Consider the following 13743-nt stretch of genomic DNA (forward strand, 5'->3'; position numbering starts at 1 on the left):
TTTAATTTAATAATAATAATAATAATAATAATAATATGTAAGACAAAGATTATTATTGTAATATTTTCTAATTACTTCTTTGTCTTACTTAACTTTATATTTTGTTTCTTTATTATTTTTTTTTTACTTACATATAACATTAGTTACACATATTTTCTTTCCATAACTTTAATTTTAAAATTACTATTATTACATTAGATTATTCATATTTTCGTTATTTCTTTGCATTATATAACTTTATATTTTTATTTCATTAATTATGATATTTTACATACATATTTAATTACCTATACATACATTTTATTTCCCACTTCTTTCATTACTTTATTTTTATCTATTTTCATTCTGTACAATTACTTACTTTAATCATTCGATATATCCTTTTATTCATTGGTTTTTGTTCTTAGCCCTGATGAAGGCTAGAAATGCTGGCCAATACGTTGACACTAATAAAAAATTTTTTTTAACTTCTTTGCATTATTCTCTGACCGCACTCCCAACCATCTTCTCCTTATATATTTAATCCAAGGTGAACTATCTTCTCATCAATAGAATATTTATTTTGATTTTCTTAAGAATAAAACCACTACTTAAAAAGTACACATTATTTTATATCAAAATTTAATAACTGATAAAACAAATAGGCATGTTGCCATTTAGTAACCCATCTCAAATCGGACCAACAAGATAAAAAATAATTGATAATAATAAAGTAGTAGTGATAATACAGTTTAATGACCAACAAGATAAAAAATAATTGATAATAATAAAGTTGACTTGAGTAGTAGTGATAATATAGTTTAATGTATGAACTACTTGATCTGGATTTCACTTTCTCAAGAAACACAGAAGTCTATAGATTCATAATTTATTTACCCTTCTCAAATTACTCTACAACAGCAAACTCTAATGATGTACAATACAAATCTTAAGAAGGGTTGAGGGCTTTTCTAACCTAAAATTAACAGGTTATGGAAATATCATTTAAAACATCATTGCAAAATGTAAAATAATTATTACCTTTACTATAAATAATATATTTATAAAAAATTATAATATAAAAGTCATTAAAAATGTATATATAGGGAGATGGTCAGGGTTGCGGTCAATAGTGAAACAAAAATAGTTTACAACTATTGTAAACTATTTTTGTTTCACTATTGACCGCAACCCTGACCATCTCCCTATATATCAATTTTTACGGTCAACTATACATACATATATACATTAAAAATGTAATTTATTTACTTCAGATAAATACTATAACTACAGTTGTACCAACATATTATCAACAATAGTGAACTATGAGCGTCATTAATGTAATTGTTTTTCCATACAGTTAAAAAATTTTGGATTTTACAATCATATCCATTCAGGCAGGCGCAACAGATTTGTGACATGAACAACTAGTTTTTGCTATGTTCAATAATAGGGTTTTCAGAAAAAGGATATAAGTTCAAGTAGCTTCCAAATCCTTCAGCCTTCACACAAAAATGTGAAGGTGACATTTTATAAATCTAATAAATGAGTAGCGCCCTACATTTTTGGATTCCTTAATTAATTTTTCTTTCATAGTGGAAGATCGTTGATTGACCACGTGTAATATACATGGTGAAGTAACATGTTCCGGGTCCGGTCCAAAGAGCTCAAATAGTAATTAAATTAAACTGTTTGTTATGATCCAATGTTTTCTTTTGCACTATAAATATAGATAAATAATGAACAACATTTTCCTTTTTTCTAGTCCTTTATTTTATTCTGATTTTCCTTATTTTCCATCTTATAGTGTTTACTGAACTTTTATATTTATCTTTTATCTTCTTTTTAATTTATTATTTCCATTTTCATTAATCGCCTAAAACCTTTGTTTAGCTGTTTATTTATAGTTTTCACTGTTCATCTTATTTTCATTTTATTTAATTTAATTTGTTTATTTTTACATAACAGCCCTTATAACGACATTAAATCTAAATAGTGGTGATATAGGTAAAAAGAGCAAACATTTAGCTATCTAACAGTTTTAATAATGTAAGCATTGAATAAAAATTAAAGGAGTTATGAACAATGACTAACGGGAGAAAAAACAATCCTGCAAATATAGTACGTTAAAATTTTTAATTTCTATAAAAAATGGTATTTAAAGGTTTTAGACGACACTATAAACAAATATGGTTTACTTTTTCATAAAACAATTTTTTTTACCTACTTTACTGAAATCCTCATTTGTAAAATTTTTAGTGAAAAAAAAATTACTTTGTAGAATCAGTAATATTTTTTCTCACACTTCAGAAAGAGACAAATCGATTGGCATATAATAACCATGGAAAAAAGCATACTCCCGGAATAAAAAAAAAAAGTAAACTTTTTCTTAATCTTATTCGTGTTATTTTCTAACTGCAATCCCCATCATTTATTCCCGATAAATACTATACACAGTGAACTATCTTCTCATCATTACATATACTTCTAGAGCTATAAGCCAAAAATGCTTAATTTTGTTAATAACTTTTTAATTACCCAAGAAATTGGTATAGCTATAACCTTCCGGGAAAAATTCTGCACAATCGGGTGAATGGTATGGCAGTGCATTAAGTACCAACAAACAAATATTCATTTTATAAATATGAATAGATGGACTTTAATGACATCAATTTTATAATAAAATATTTACTTTATTTATAATTTTACAATTATTTAAATTTAAAATACATTTATATTACAATATTTATGTTACTAATTATGATTAGTTAATTTCTGTGAATGTTCTTTGTAGATTGGATTTATGAAAATGAAGAAAACATTGGAATTTAAATACAGTGAATGACAAACTCTGATAGTATAATATAATTACCAATAACCTAACTTTTCAATCAAAACCAAAATAAGACTAATAGTTTCAATGTATATAAATTGATACAAGGGTGACATCATATTGATAATATAATACAGTTCATTCTTCTTTGGAAGAAGTAAGAACTTAGATATTAAGAATAACAAAATCAACCTTCTTTATCAGATTAATTATTATTCCCTAACTAATAAAATAATTATTAAACACTGTCAAAGATGGAATAAATTCCTGAATTCTGGATACTAGTTCTTCAGTACTATTCTAATATGGCTGGTGAGTGTGTAGTCGCTTGTAGACAAGGTAATGGCCAACAATCGATGTTGGATAAAACATTACACCAATAAATGATTCGTATTTGTGAGAATTCAGGCCCCAAACTCAACTTAAAAGGGACAATTTGAGGTTTAACTTCTCGAGCAAGGAGTAAAATGATAGTATAGGTTAAATCCTACACTACCAAAATTGTATATAACTGAGAACACACCCACCTGCCATTTTGTAGTAGTTAAGAACTGTTACCAAATTCTAAGTAAAAGCTTGATTATTTTCAAAATAATACAACCAAACTTGGGTAAATAAAGTAGAAAAGTGGTTAAAAGCCACAACAATTTCAGCCACTGAAATATGTAGAATTAAATGTAAAAAACTAAATATAATATAAAAAATAAAAATTCTTCTCTGAAGAAATAAACAAAACTTGAAATAAAAGCTTGTTTTGATTCACTCAATAAAATAATCTAGGTTACCTCAGCATCTTGAGATTTGGCTATATCCACTAAACACTTGGCAGCAGGATGCACTATATCCAAATGTTTTAAAATAGTTGCACCATCATTTGATATTGTGGCTTTCCCACTACCATCTACAATAAGTTTATCCATGCCCCTTGGGCCAAGGGTTGTTCGAATTGCATCGGCAATAATTTGGCAAGCATTTATGTTCGAGACTAGCTGAGGCTTTCCCTGGGAACTTTCAGTCCCCTCCTTCAAAAGTATTATCTGTGGTTGCTGCAAAATAAAAAGATTTTCATGAAGGACATAGGATAAAAACTTTACATTTATTTACAAAAATAAAATTGAATCTGAAAAAATTTCGAATTTGAATTTAAATATAGATGACATCACTAGGAAAACGACTTGTTTGATTTTTTGCCTAATAAATATTTAGAAAATCGTAAAAATGTTACAAAACAATGACTCACTCCCCCGGCTTAGGGGACATATGAAAATATAATTCCCCTTGGGGAGTAATTTATAAGATTTCATAGGAATTAAAAGTTTTCAAAATGGAACCAATAAAAAAAAAATTGAGGAAGATAAGTCATATCTAAAAGTTTGAACCAGATTAAAAAGATATTTTAGGATAAAATCCTTACCATCTCGTTTGTTAGTATAACCCTACTGTCGCCTTCGAGGAGTGAAACTTAACAACTGACAGTGCTGCCTTCTTCACCATTTTGTCATTGTCTCATTTGTATAAAAATATATAATCAGATTTTAGTGTTAAAATATTTTATGAATCGAATATATTTTTATAAAATATTGAATAAATATTTTCGAAAAAATATTAAATTCTACAAATGATTATTGAACTCAATCTTTAAACGTTGAGTGCACAATACCAGCCGCTTTGTATTCCAATGATATTATGAGTGAACTAATATATGCCGTTGCTTTTTATTAAAAGTAGCACATCTGGCAAAATATAATGTTTTTTATATTCTGGATAGGATGTATTCCAAAGATAGTAATGTAGACTGAGATTATTTTTCTATTGGGGTTGTTCTACAGACTGTCTCAAAGATGGTGCTTTCTCTAAGTAGCCCCAGTCGACGGTACAATCAGCAGAATAGGTAAAATACAAAATAAAGAATTTAAATTGTCAGATATGCCACTATTAAACCAAAGTAGCGACATTACAAAATACGATAATAGGATAAAAAATACAGAGCAGTGTTCAAAAAAAAAAAATCTACAAAGCGCCATGATTTAACAGGATGAAAGTGCATATTCCTGATTGTGCCTAACAAAATCAAGCATCCATTAAATTATTTTTATGTATTTTTATCGAGAGAAGCTTTTTTAAATAAATTCAAGACATTTATTGACTAAATAGGGAGCTAAAAGGGCTCATATGCCCATATCTGACTTGAGATACTGACATTCAAACGTTTTATCACATCGGAGTAATGTCTTGTTCAAAGATATTTTTTTATCGGAACCTTTGCTTTTCGACAAGACAACCCTTTGGAAAAAAAAATTGTTTTTAATGTCAGCATCCCAAATCACAGGCTTGGCGTATGGGTCCTTCTTGCACCTACTACCAAGGTAGAATGAGACATTTCCGAGGGAGAGACATTACGAAAAACTGCTGAATTAGCAGATGCTCACATAAACTATTTAATATTTATTTGTGAAGCTCCCACTCAAAGAAAATATCTCTACTTTAACAAAATGATGAAAAATTGTATAGGTGTTTAATGGAAGGATTACATCACCTTCCAAAATCTATTTTTTTTTAATTTAGGTTTAAAAATTAACCTTCATCTCTCAAAATTAATTTAAAGCCCTAGGCTCTATCATAGGGAAAAAGTTTAAATTTTAAACAGTTGCATTTCACAACAAACTGATTGTTGAAATTTGCCCTCCTCTTGACAACCACCCATACTTTTTCCTTCAAGACCCTTTATGAGTTAGGTCATATGAGGTTATATAGCTCGACATGGCTTGTACATGCGGCAGTTAACTGTTACTGCTGCTATAAGGGTCATGCAAAATCTCATGTTATGACAGAACTTAGAATGCAGGAAATCTTTTAGTGTGCTACAACTCTCACTATAGAAATGGGCATTTAGTGACAACAGATGATTATCATCTCAGCTACCCCTCTTCTTTGTTTTAGTAGCTTGGACGATGGAGTATAATGAAGGTGGGGTATGCTTGGTATGCAGTCCGAGTGACGCCAAGAAACGGGGTCTATTCTTTTCGTAAGCGTGACTTCTGGTACGTCATATTTGAAAGTTGACCGTTGAGTGTTGAGAGTTGCTGCCGCACTCCGTATTCCATAAATGGCAAGGCAGAGAGGTTAAAAAAAAAGTAGTACTTATATTTCGTTGGTTTTTTGAATTACTATTAATTTTCAGGCATTATTGGAAATAACATTTACTACAACTTCTATTCTCTTCACATTTGCGATGTAATGAATAGTTTTGCAGATAACTACATTAATGAGCGAAATCTCTATTGACATCAACAAAAAGTTGCCTTCAATGGGCGCGGGTCCTAATCCTCTTTTGAGAGTAGGGTTCAAATAAAAAAAGAAGGTTTCTTTATATTATTGTCTCTACTTAGCAGTGGCGTAGCGTGGCTGTTAGCCGCCCAAGGCGGAGGAAAATTTTTCCGCCGCAGTAATTCTAAAGGGCTTTTTGGCAAGAACAATCATATTTATCGTTTACTGTACTAGTTATAAATCAAAATGTCATGAAATAAAATAGTTTGAATTGTTACTGGATGATATTGATTGTGAAATTTTGCCGCCTCCCACTATACTACGCCAGTGTTATACAGGTACCCCTAGAAACAAGTCACAAAGTATTCGCAGACTGCTTTACAATCTATAAAACACATCAAATACAAGAAAACTTTTTACTTTTAGTTGTGCCACGACTAATGCAAAGCCAAGATATGTAATTCTGTTTAGTCTCGTTTCAGTTAGGGGTGTCTCCTGGTGGATTATAACTCCTAACTTTTCTTTTTTTTAAATTCCCTTTACATAATTTTTTTTATAACTTGTATATTTTATATTGAATATTAATAATCTTCAACGATTATATAACTGAGATGATTTATTAACAAATTTAAGTACTGTTATCAACGTGTTTGTTCTATCTAAGGCCCCCTGATAGTAACACGTTAACACTTGTAACCTACCTCGTTTGGTTTGACGTGTTGGAATTTTCATGAAATTTCATTTAATTCACCTTTCAATTTAAAAAGAAAATTGAAAAATGGTAGTTGCAGACACTCCAGTAGTTATCCAGGATGAAACTCAAGAACGTGAGCATGAAGAAGAGACGGTCACAAAATCTGGGCCAGTTTATTCTTTAGAAAGTATCCTTAGATTTGACATATTTATATATTATTGTATCATTAACATCCTTCAAATTCAGAAAGTTTCTTTTATATTTTTGAAGCGCCTTTTTTATATTTATCCTAATCAATTGCCGTTTTTATTTTCATGTTAATACTGAAGAATAGTTTATTATTTTTTTATCACCATATTGATTTTTTTTTATCACATAGAAACATAAATGTACTATGACCTTTTTCCTGCTTTTATTTTTATCTAACAATGTTAATTCTATCATCTTATATCTAAATAAAATCTGGATTTATCTGTAATTTTGACTCTAGTGTGTTCTAGTTCGAAAGAGCTTTTTATTTTAATTGTGACAATTACAATAGCATGTCAATGTATTTAAGATGTTTGTAAACAGGAGTCAAATTAGATCAACTAGATGAGTTAAAGAGTTCAGAAAGAATCAATGGAATTTTCACTGATATGAGCCTTTTTATTAATTAAAATTGAATCAAGGAAGTATTATTATTCTCCCTTTACTCCTACTACCATGTTATACTTAGTTTAATTATTAACTAAGTATGCATTTATTCATTTTGAGTTATGTTGTACATATTCTTATTTATTATCAACCTTCAGCAGGACAGTGAGGGCTTAGGGACCCATCACATTACATTGTGGTCTTCTGAACTTATTAATTTTTAGGTTACATTATTCATTTCCAAATAAGTGAATATGTACAGTAATAATTTTGTTTTATTGAACTTGTGAATTGTTATTAAATGCAAATAAATAATTGTAATTAGATCCAACAGATCCACCTTTTGTAGTATTAGGTAATGTATTTTGGTAGTATTTACAATTAATATTATTATAATGAGATGTTTATTGTTGACTCTTGACTCAATATGATGTGAAGATGGTCGGAAGTGCCGTCAGTATTGATATACAAATTATTTATTTGTGCCAATGTGTTGGGCTTAAAACAAAAACGAGAAAACAACCATAACTCAGAGAAAAAGAAAAGAAAAATATATATATATATCTATTAGATAGACTAAACACAGTATAACAAGAAATTTATCATTGGCACAAATAAATAAATTTCTCTTATTTATTTATCATTACTGGCTGTGCCCCTCAACCAATTTCTTCCCACAATCATATTTATAAACAATTTTTCTATTATATATTGCTAAATACTAGTTAGATTAGTTCCATATGGATACTTAATAAAAATTTTTCCTTAGTCAATAAAATATTTTGGAATTATTTACTTGATAAATGATTTTGTCTCGTCTTGGTAGTTCCATGTTACTAACCTTTGGTAGGCTAGATACAGTCTGTTGAAATATCTTATTCATATTCCTGGGTGATTCATAACAATATGTGTTTGAATCGGATTCTATTGATGATTTATTTTAATGAATGAGCAAATTTATAATTTCTTTAAAATATCAGTTTTGAAGATTATTACAGACTGCCAGCAGCAACATGGACTGCGTCACAGTGACTATCAGCGTTATAGGTAATATAAAAATGGAATGTTTTTAACACTATCTTTTATACAAAATTTTTATAAGATGTATTCTAGATGCCTATAATGTAGGTTTATTGAATAAAACTCATATTTTATTTGCAAAGAATAAACTTTAATTTGTCATATAGATTATTACATTTACTCTGTGGTTTAACCTTACTAACTTTGAATCACCCAATCCTGTTTCATATACATACATGAGGTTAATTTCAATTGATAAGTCTCACTACGTTGAATTATTAGCCATCCAAATATCAATATAACGAATTCCTCGCTATGACCATTTTTTTTTTAAAACCTTGCGATTTGCTACACTGAAGTTCCTCCGAATTTAAAATTAATTATAAACTGATATTTTTAACAGTTAATTTTCCAGATCTGGTAAAAGAATTTTATATACTTTACAGTAAGAACATTTGCCTGCCGCCACATAGTAGAAACAACAGTTGATGCCTAAAACCATTTTATATTATAAAATAAAATTATCCTTATTGATCATATGATATTAATTCTCTAATGTGTTACCGATTGGCAGTTACACAAAATAAAATTGAATCATATTTCCAGGGGTTATTGCACTCGGAGAATCCAGAGATTGAGGCAAACCCTTCATTTCCCGCAAGGTGATAAAAGACACTTCAAACGTAAAGATGTGACTGAAGCACATCTTAAAGATGAAAGGTAATTTCTTATTTTGACTTTGAAATTTCTACTTTATAAACTTTATTGTTTTGTTTTTTATTAGAACTCAGAAAATTTATGTCAGTTGATTGGCTGGTAGCTTTTCATAGGTTAGAAAAAATGCTGTTGGTGAACATAAGAAGTAAAAAGATTTATTATAAGTTAAAAATCAATAAAATTCCAGTTTTGAGGCTCAATATTTAATTTAATATATTGAAAGGTTAAGTTATGTTGGATGCTAGAACCGAATACATTCTTTATTAATCATATTTTTTTAAAATTTAAACACAGTTAAACAAAAAAATTCATTAGAAATAAAATTAAGTGAAATGAATTAGAGTGGCTGGTCAGTGCTGATATTCTATAATAATTTTTCTATTCCTCACTAAAATAAAAATTTATCGTAGGTTTTTGCATATTCCTTTGATGCTGTCCGAACGTGCTTGGGGATATGCCATGCAGCTGCGTCAAGAAGCCAATACCGAGCCCAGGAAGAGGTTTCATTTGGCGTCCAAGTTGAGGAAGGCAGTCAAATATGCCGAACAGTTAGAACAACTTTGTCAGGTTATTATTTTTTTTATATTCAACTTTTCATGCAATTTTTGTTGCTTATGAAAACTCAATTTTAACTTGAAGATTTAATTATTATAATAATATTCTTTATCTATTGTAGTACAAGTTCCTTTAGAATAATATGACAGAAAGTAAAAATTATTAAATTGTGAAAAAAATATGAGGCAATAATAATTAACAAAAAGATAATAAGCAAACCATGTTTATCTAATTACAATGTATAAATGAATATTATAGACATACAATAATGTTTTGTATGAATTGAAAAAAAAATAATAATAAAAATGTATTAAGCAAAAGTGAGAAGAGAAAAGTATTGATATTCGCATGGTTACAAAGCTAAGAATGAAACAGCAGATTTTTCCCTGATTTTTTTAATGGAAGAATAACATGTCCTAAGCTTTCGCCTGTTAACAATTTTTTTTTTATAATCAGATATAATGCACCATTTATTTTTAAATTTCTACCCATTGATGAATAGTGTTTGCATGAACAATTTAGTCATATTGAAATATTAAATAATTTAATTATTTTTTAATAATTTAGTCAGAACTATGCGATGCCAGATCAAAGCTTGAAGCACAAGCTTATGTCGCTTGGATGAGAGCGAGTCTTCATTTTGAGCTTCACGTTTGGAATAAAGCTCTTGATCACTTCCAACAGGCACAGTAAGTAAGGTTGCTTAATTTTTTTTGTACTTTATTACTGTATTTATTTATAGAAATAAATTCATTGTTACTATGGGTCATATATGATCTTATCATCTCCTTAACTCAGCTATACTTCTAATCTACTTTACCTATATAGGGTTGTTTATGAAAAGTTATGCGGTGTTGTGAAGGAAACTGACCTGCCTGTTTATAAGCACAAGTGCGATGAATTGATTCCAAATCTGAGGTATTGTGCTTACTCGATCGGAGATTCTACTGCAATTACGGACCTCAAAGACCTTCGTGGAATAGCACATGGTGATATTTTGGATAAGCTTGATGTAAGTACAATAAATAACTTATTTTATAATATATATCTGGAGGAAATTTTGAAAAAAAGTTATCTGTCAGCATGATATCCAGGAATTTTATGTGATTGCATGTTAAGATTACTTATATTTTGAAATTTACTTAACAATCCGATGCTGGTTCCCCTTACAATGCCATGGATGCTGTAAATTTTTATTTCTCCTGCACAAATGGTGGATGTATTCCAGGTACAACATTTTTGGTCAGCCTTGAGGTCTTTACTGTCAGTTTTTTCTATAGATCTGTTTCTTTCACTAATTAGTTAAAATTTATTTCAATTAAAACTAAAACTTAATTATTTATTATTCAGAAAGTTCAGAGGGTTCATAAGAGGAGTTTTACTGATGTACAATTATGTTGGTAAACAATAACAGTTTTATACATGTTTAATTATCAATTTTTTGATAGTTATAGAAACGATAGAAGGATGTGTGTGTGACAAGGGAATAAAAATATTAAAAACAGAATAATAACAGCAAATATTCCAATATATTGTTGTTTTTTTCCGTTCTTACAATAAGTACAATATGGCACTGTTGAATATTTTTCATTATTGGCAGGTGGTTCGTATGGTAGTCAAAAAAGGGTACTCAAAATAGCAGAAAAACTATTTTTTATTTTATTTAGTGTTATGAGATTTTCTATTCCTTCTATACAGCTTTACTTTCTTTTTACCATTTCAGCGCCTTATGCTCGAAGCACGTGCTAAAGATGGTTCGGGAGTTGCAGAAGTTGAATGGCAAGGTTATAAGATTTCTGTGAGACCTGCAGAAGTTGGCAGCTTCCTCCTTGCTGACCAGGAATTGCAGATTGAATCACCCGGCGGGCAAGCTGAGGTCGATCTTCTCGAGAGGCACGTTATCCGTTGTAAAGATGCTATTTCAGCTGTAAGGGATGTTATTTCGGCAGAACAGGTAATATTTACTAAGTATTTTACTCCTTTAAATTTATATTACATGAATTAGTATTAATGCTGAGCTTTCATGTTCATATTTTGTATTTAGTAATCGCTGGAATTTTTAAGTCAGTATGTAAAGTATTGCTATTTATATACCATGGTGCTTTGATGTGTCTGTTTAGCTATTCCATAAATTTTTAGTGCATATGTCCCGACAGGTTTTAGTAAATGTTAATTTTTGGTTTTGAAGGGTGGAAAATTGAAAACAGAAGGCCATCCCCTTCAAATGCTTCTGTCGTATCTGACTTACATTCGCTTGTCCCGTTCGAACGAGCGAGTCAGAATAATGATCGAGCTTGCTAAAGCTGAGCAAGATGCAGCAGGGCAGGAAACCGAACCTGAGGTAAGGCATATCTGTATTTATTAATTAGCTGTCATCATTCAATTTAAAGTTATCATTATTTAAATTTAAATTTGTATAATGATGAGAAGATAGTTGAATGTGGATAATATGTATAAGGAGAAGATGGTTAGGGGTGTGGTCTGAATATAACACAAATAAGTTAAAAAATCTTTTTTATTAGTGCCAACGTATTGGCCAGAATTTCTAGCCTTCATCAGGGCTAAGAACAAAAAACAAGATATCAACCAATGAATAAAAGGATATATAGAATGATTAAAGTGAATAATTGTACAGAATGAAAATAGATAAAAATAAAGTAATGAAAGAAGTATAAAATAAAATGTATATATAGGTAATTAAATATGTAAGTGAAATATCATAATTAATGAAATAGAAATATAAAGTTATATAATACAAAGAAACAATGAAAATATGAATAATTTAATTTAATAATAATAATTTAAAAATTAAAGTTATGGAAAGAAAATATATGTAACTAATGAAATATTTAAGTAAAATACTAGAATAAAGAACAAAATATAAAGTTGAGTAAGACAAAGAAGTAATTAGAAAATATGACAATAATAATTTATATGCTGAACAGAACTAATAACGTGGGTAAGGAAAAATAAGAAAATATTTTTCACGATGTAAATACTTCATTGATAATTGTTATTATCTTCTTTTTCTTCTTAGATTAATTTGTACAATAATTGTGGTAGAAAAACAAATGAAGTTGTAAAATTTCAATCAACCCTCTCAACATAGCAGTAATTCCACAAACTACAGGACATGCGAGGCCATTTTGAAATATTTGAAATGACTTTGTTTTGGCCTCCATAACTTCTGAATGATGAAATTGGTTAGCTTGGTCTTTGGTTTAATACAAGAAAATCAACAAATCCTATTAACGCAGATACATAAAATAAAATATAACTAAAACCGCCAATACATAAAAAATCAACTTTTTACTAAAAATGAGGATATTACAATACATATTTACCTTGACATCTTGCTAAAAGCAGGTTATAACATCACACTGCCAAAAGACTTACTAATATTATTTTTTCATATTTATTTAGATAAAAGGAAAATGGTTAAAAGAACTCAAATAGTAATTAAACTATTTACCGTGAGCCAACGTTGGCAAGGCTTCGCCAGGGCTAAAATAAATTGTCACATTATCTTAGTTGTTTGTATCACTTTTAAGCTGACTACTTGAATTATTTTGACCGCACCTGAACCATATTTCTTTTATTCATTACAAACTGTCAATCAACGATCTTCCAATATTTATTTAGGTTTTAAAAATTGATAAGAATTTGTTTGCACACACTTATTTCAGGAATAATCTGTAGGATTTCAAAACTTCGGTTGGGTTTAGACTGTTAGTTGAGGAAGGCTTCAGGCCTGATAACATTACTCTACGACTCATTCCAACCAATTTGGAAAACCGATCTGTAGGCATTTTAGAAAAATATTGTTTAGTCATAAAAAATTCTTAATTATAGATTTAAGCTATCGTTTTTGATTTTTTTTTGTGGGAGGCCAATATGTTTTACAAGATAAATTTTGCATATTATTCATTTAATGAGATGCACTTGGTCAGGTTCTGACCCTAATGCTGGTGAAACCTGTATAATGATATATAAATTACAATTAATGCCCAACAGAATTAAAAGTAATCATATTATATATACA

General features: G+C 29.2%; 2 protein-coding genes across 2 annotated transcripts in view; one reads left to right on the top strand and one right to left on the bottom strand.

The window, feature by feature from the left end:
* Positions 1–4364, bottom strand: part of CCT7 (chaperonin containing TCP1 subunit 7) — a 15650-nt gene extending 11286 nt beyond the window's left edge. Inside the window, exons 1-2 of the mRNA XM_014438744.3 lie at positions 4227–4364; positions 3598–3858 (exon numbers count right to left, since the gene is read on the bottom strand). Coding sequence (XP_014294230.1) covers positions 3598–3858; positions 4227–4229 — 264 coding nt within the window. The 5' untranslated portion in view covers positions 4230–4364. The remainder of the gene's footprint in view (positions 1–3597; positions 3859–4226) is intronic.
* Positions 4365–6759: 2395 nt separating this feature from the next.
* Positions 6760–13743, top strand: part of Srp68 (signal recognition particle 68) — a gene marked incomplete at its 3' end in the record, with an annotated part of 15816 nt that continues 8832 nt past the window's right edge. The window contains 8 exon segments of the mRNA XM_014438749.3: positions 6760–6960; positions 8390–8456; positions 9036–9149; positions 9557–9713; positions 10269–10390; positions 10530–10713; positions 11425–11655; positions 11890–12042. Coding sequence (XP_014294235.1) covers positions 6858–6960; positions 8390–8456; positions 9036–9149; positions 9557–9713; positions 10269–10390; positions 10530–10713; positions 11425–11655; positions 11890–12042 — 1131 coding nt within the window. The 5' untranslated portion in view covers positions 6760–6857.

The sequence above is a fragment of the Halyomorpha halys genome, unplaced genomic scaffold, assembly GCF_000696795.3.
Source record: "Halyomorpha halys isolate HHAL.00 unplaced genomic scaffold, Hhal_1.1 Scaffold65.1, whole genome shotgun sequence".
NCBI classification, from domain to species: Eukaryota; Metazoa; Arthropoda; class Insecta; order Hemiptera; family Pentatomidae; genus Halyomorpha; species Halyomorpha halys.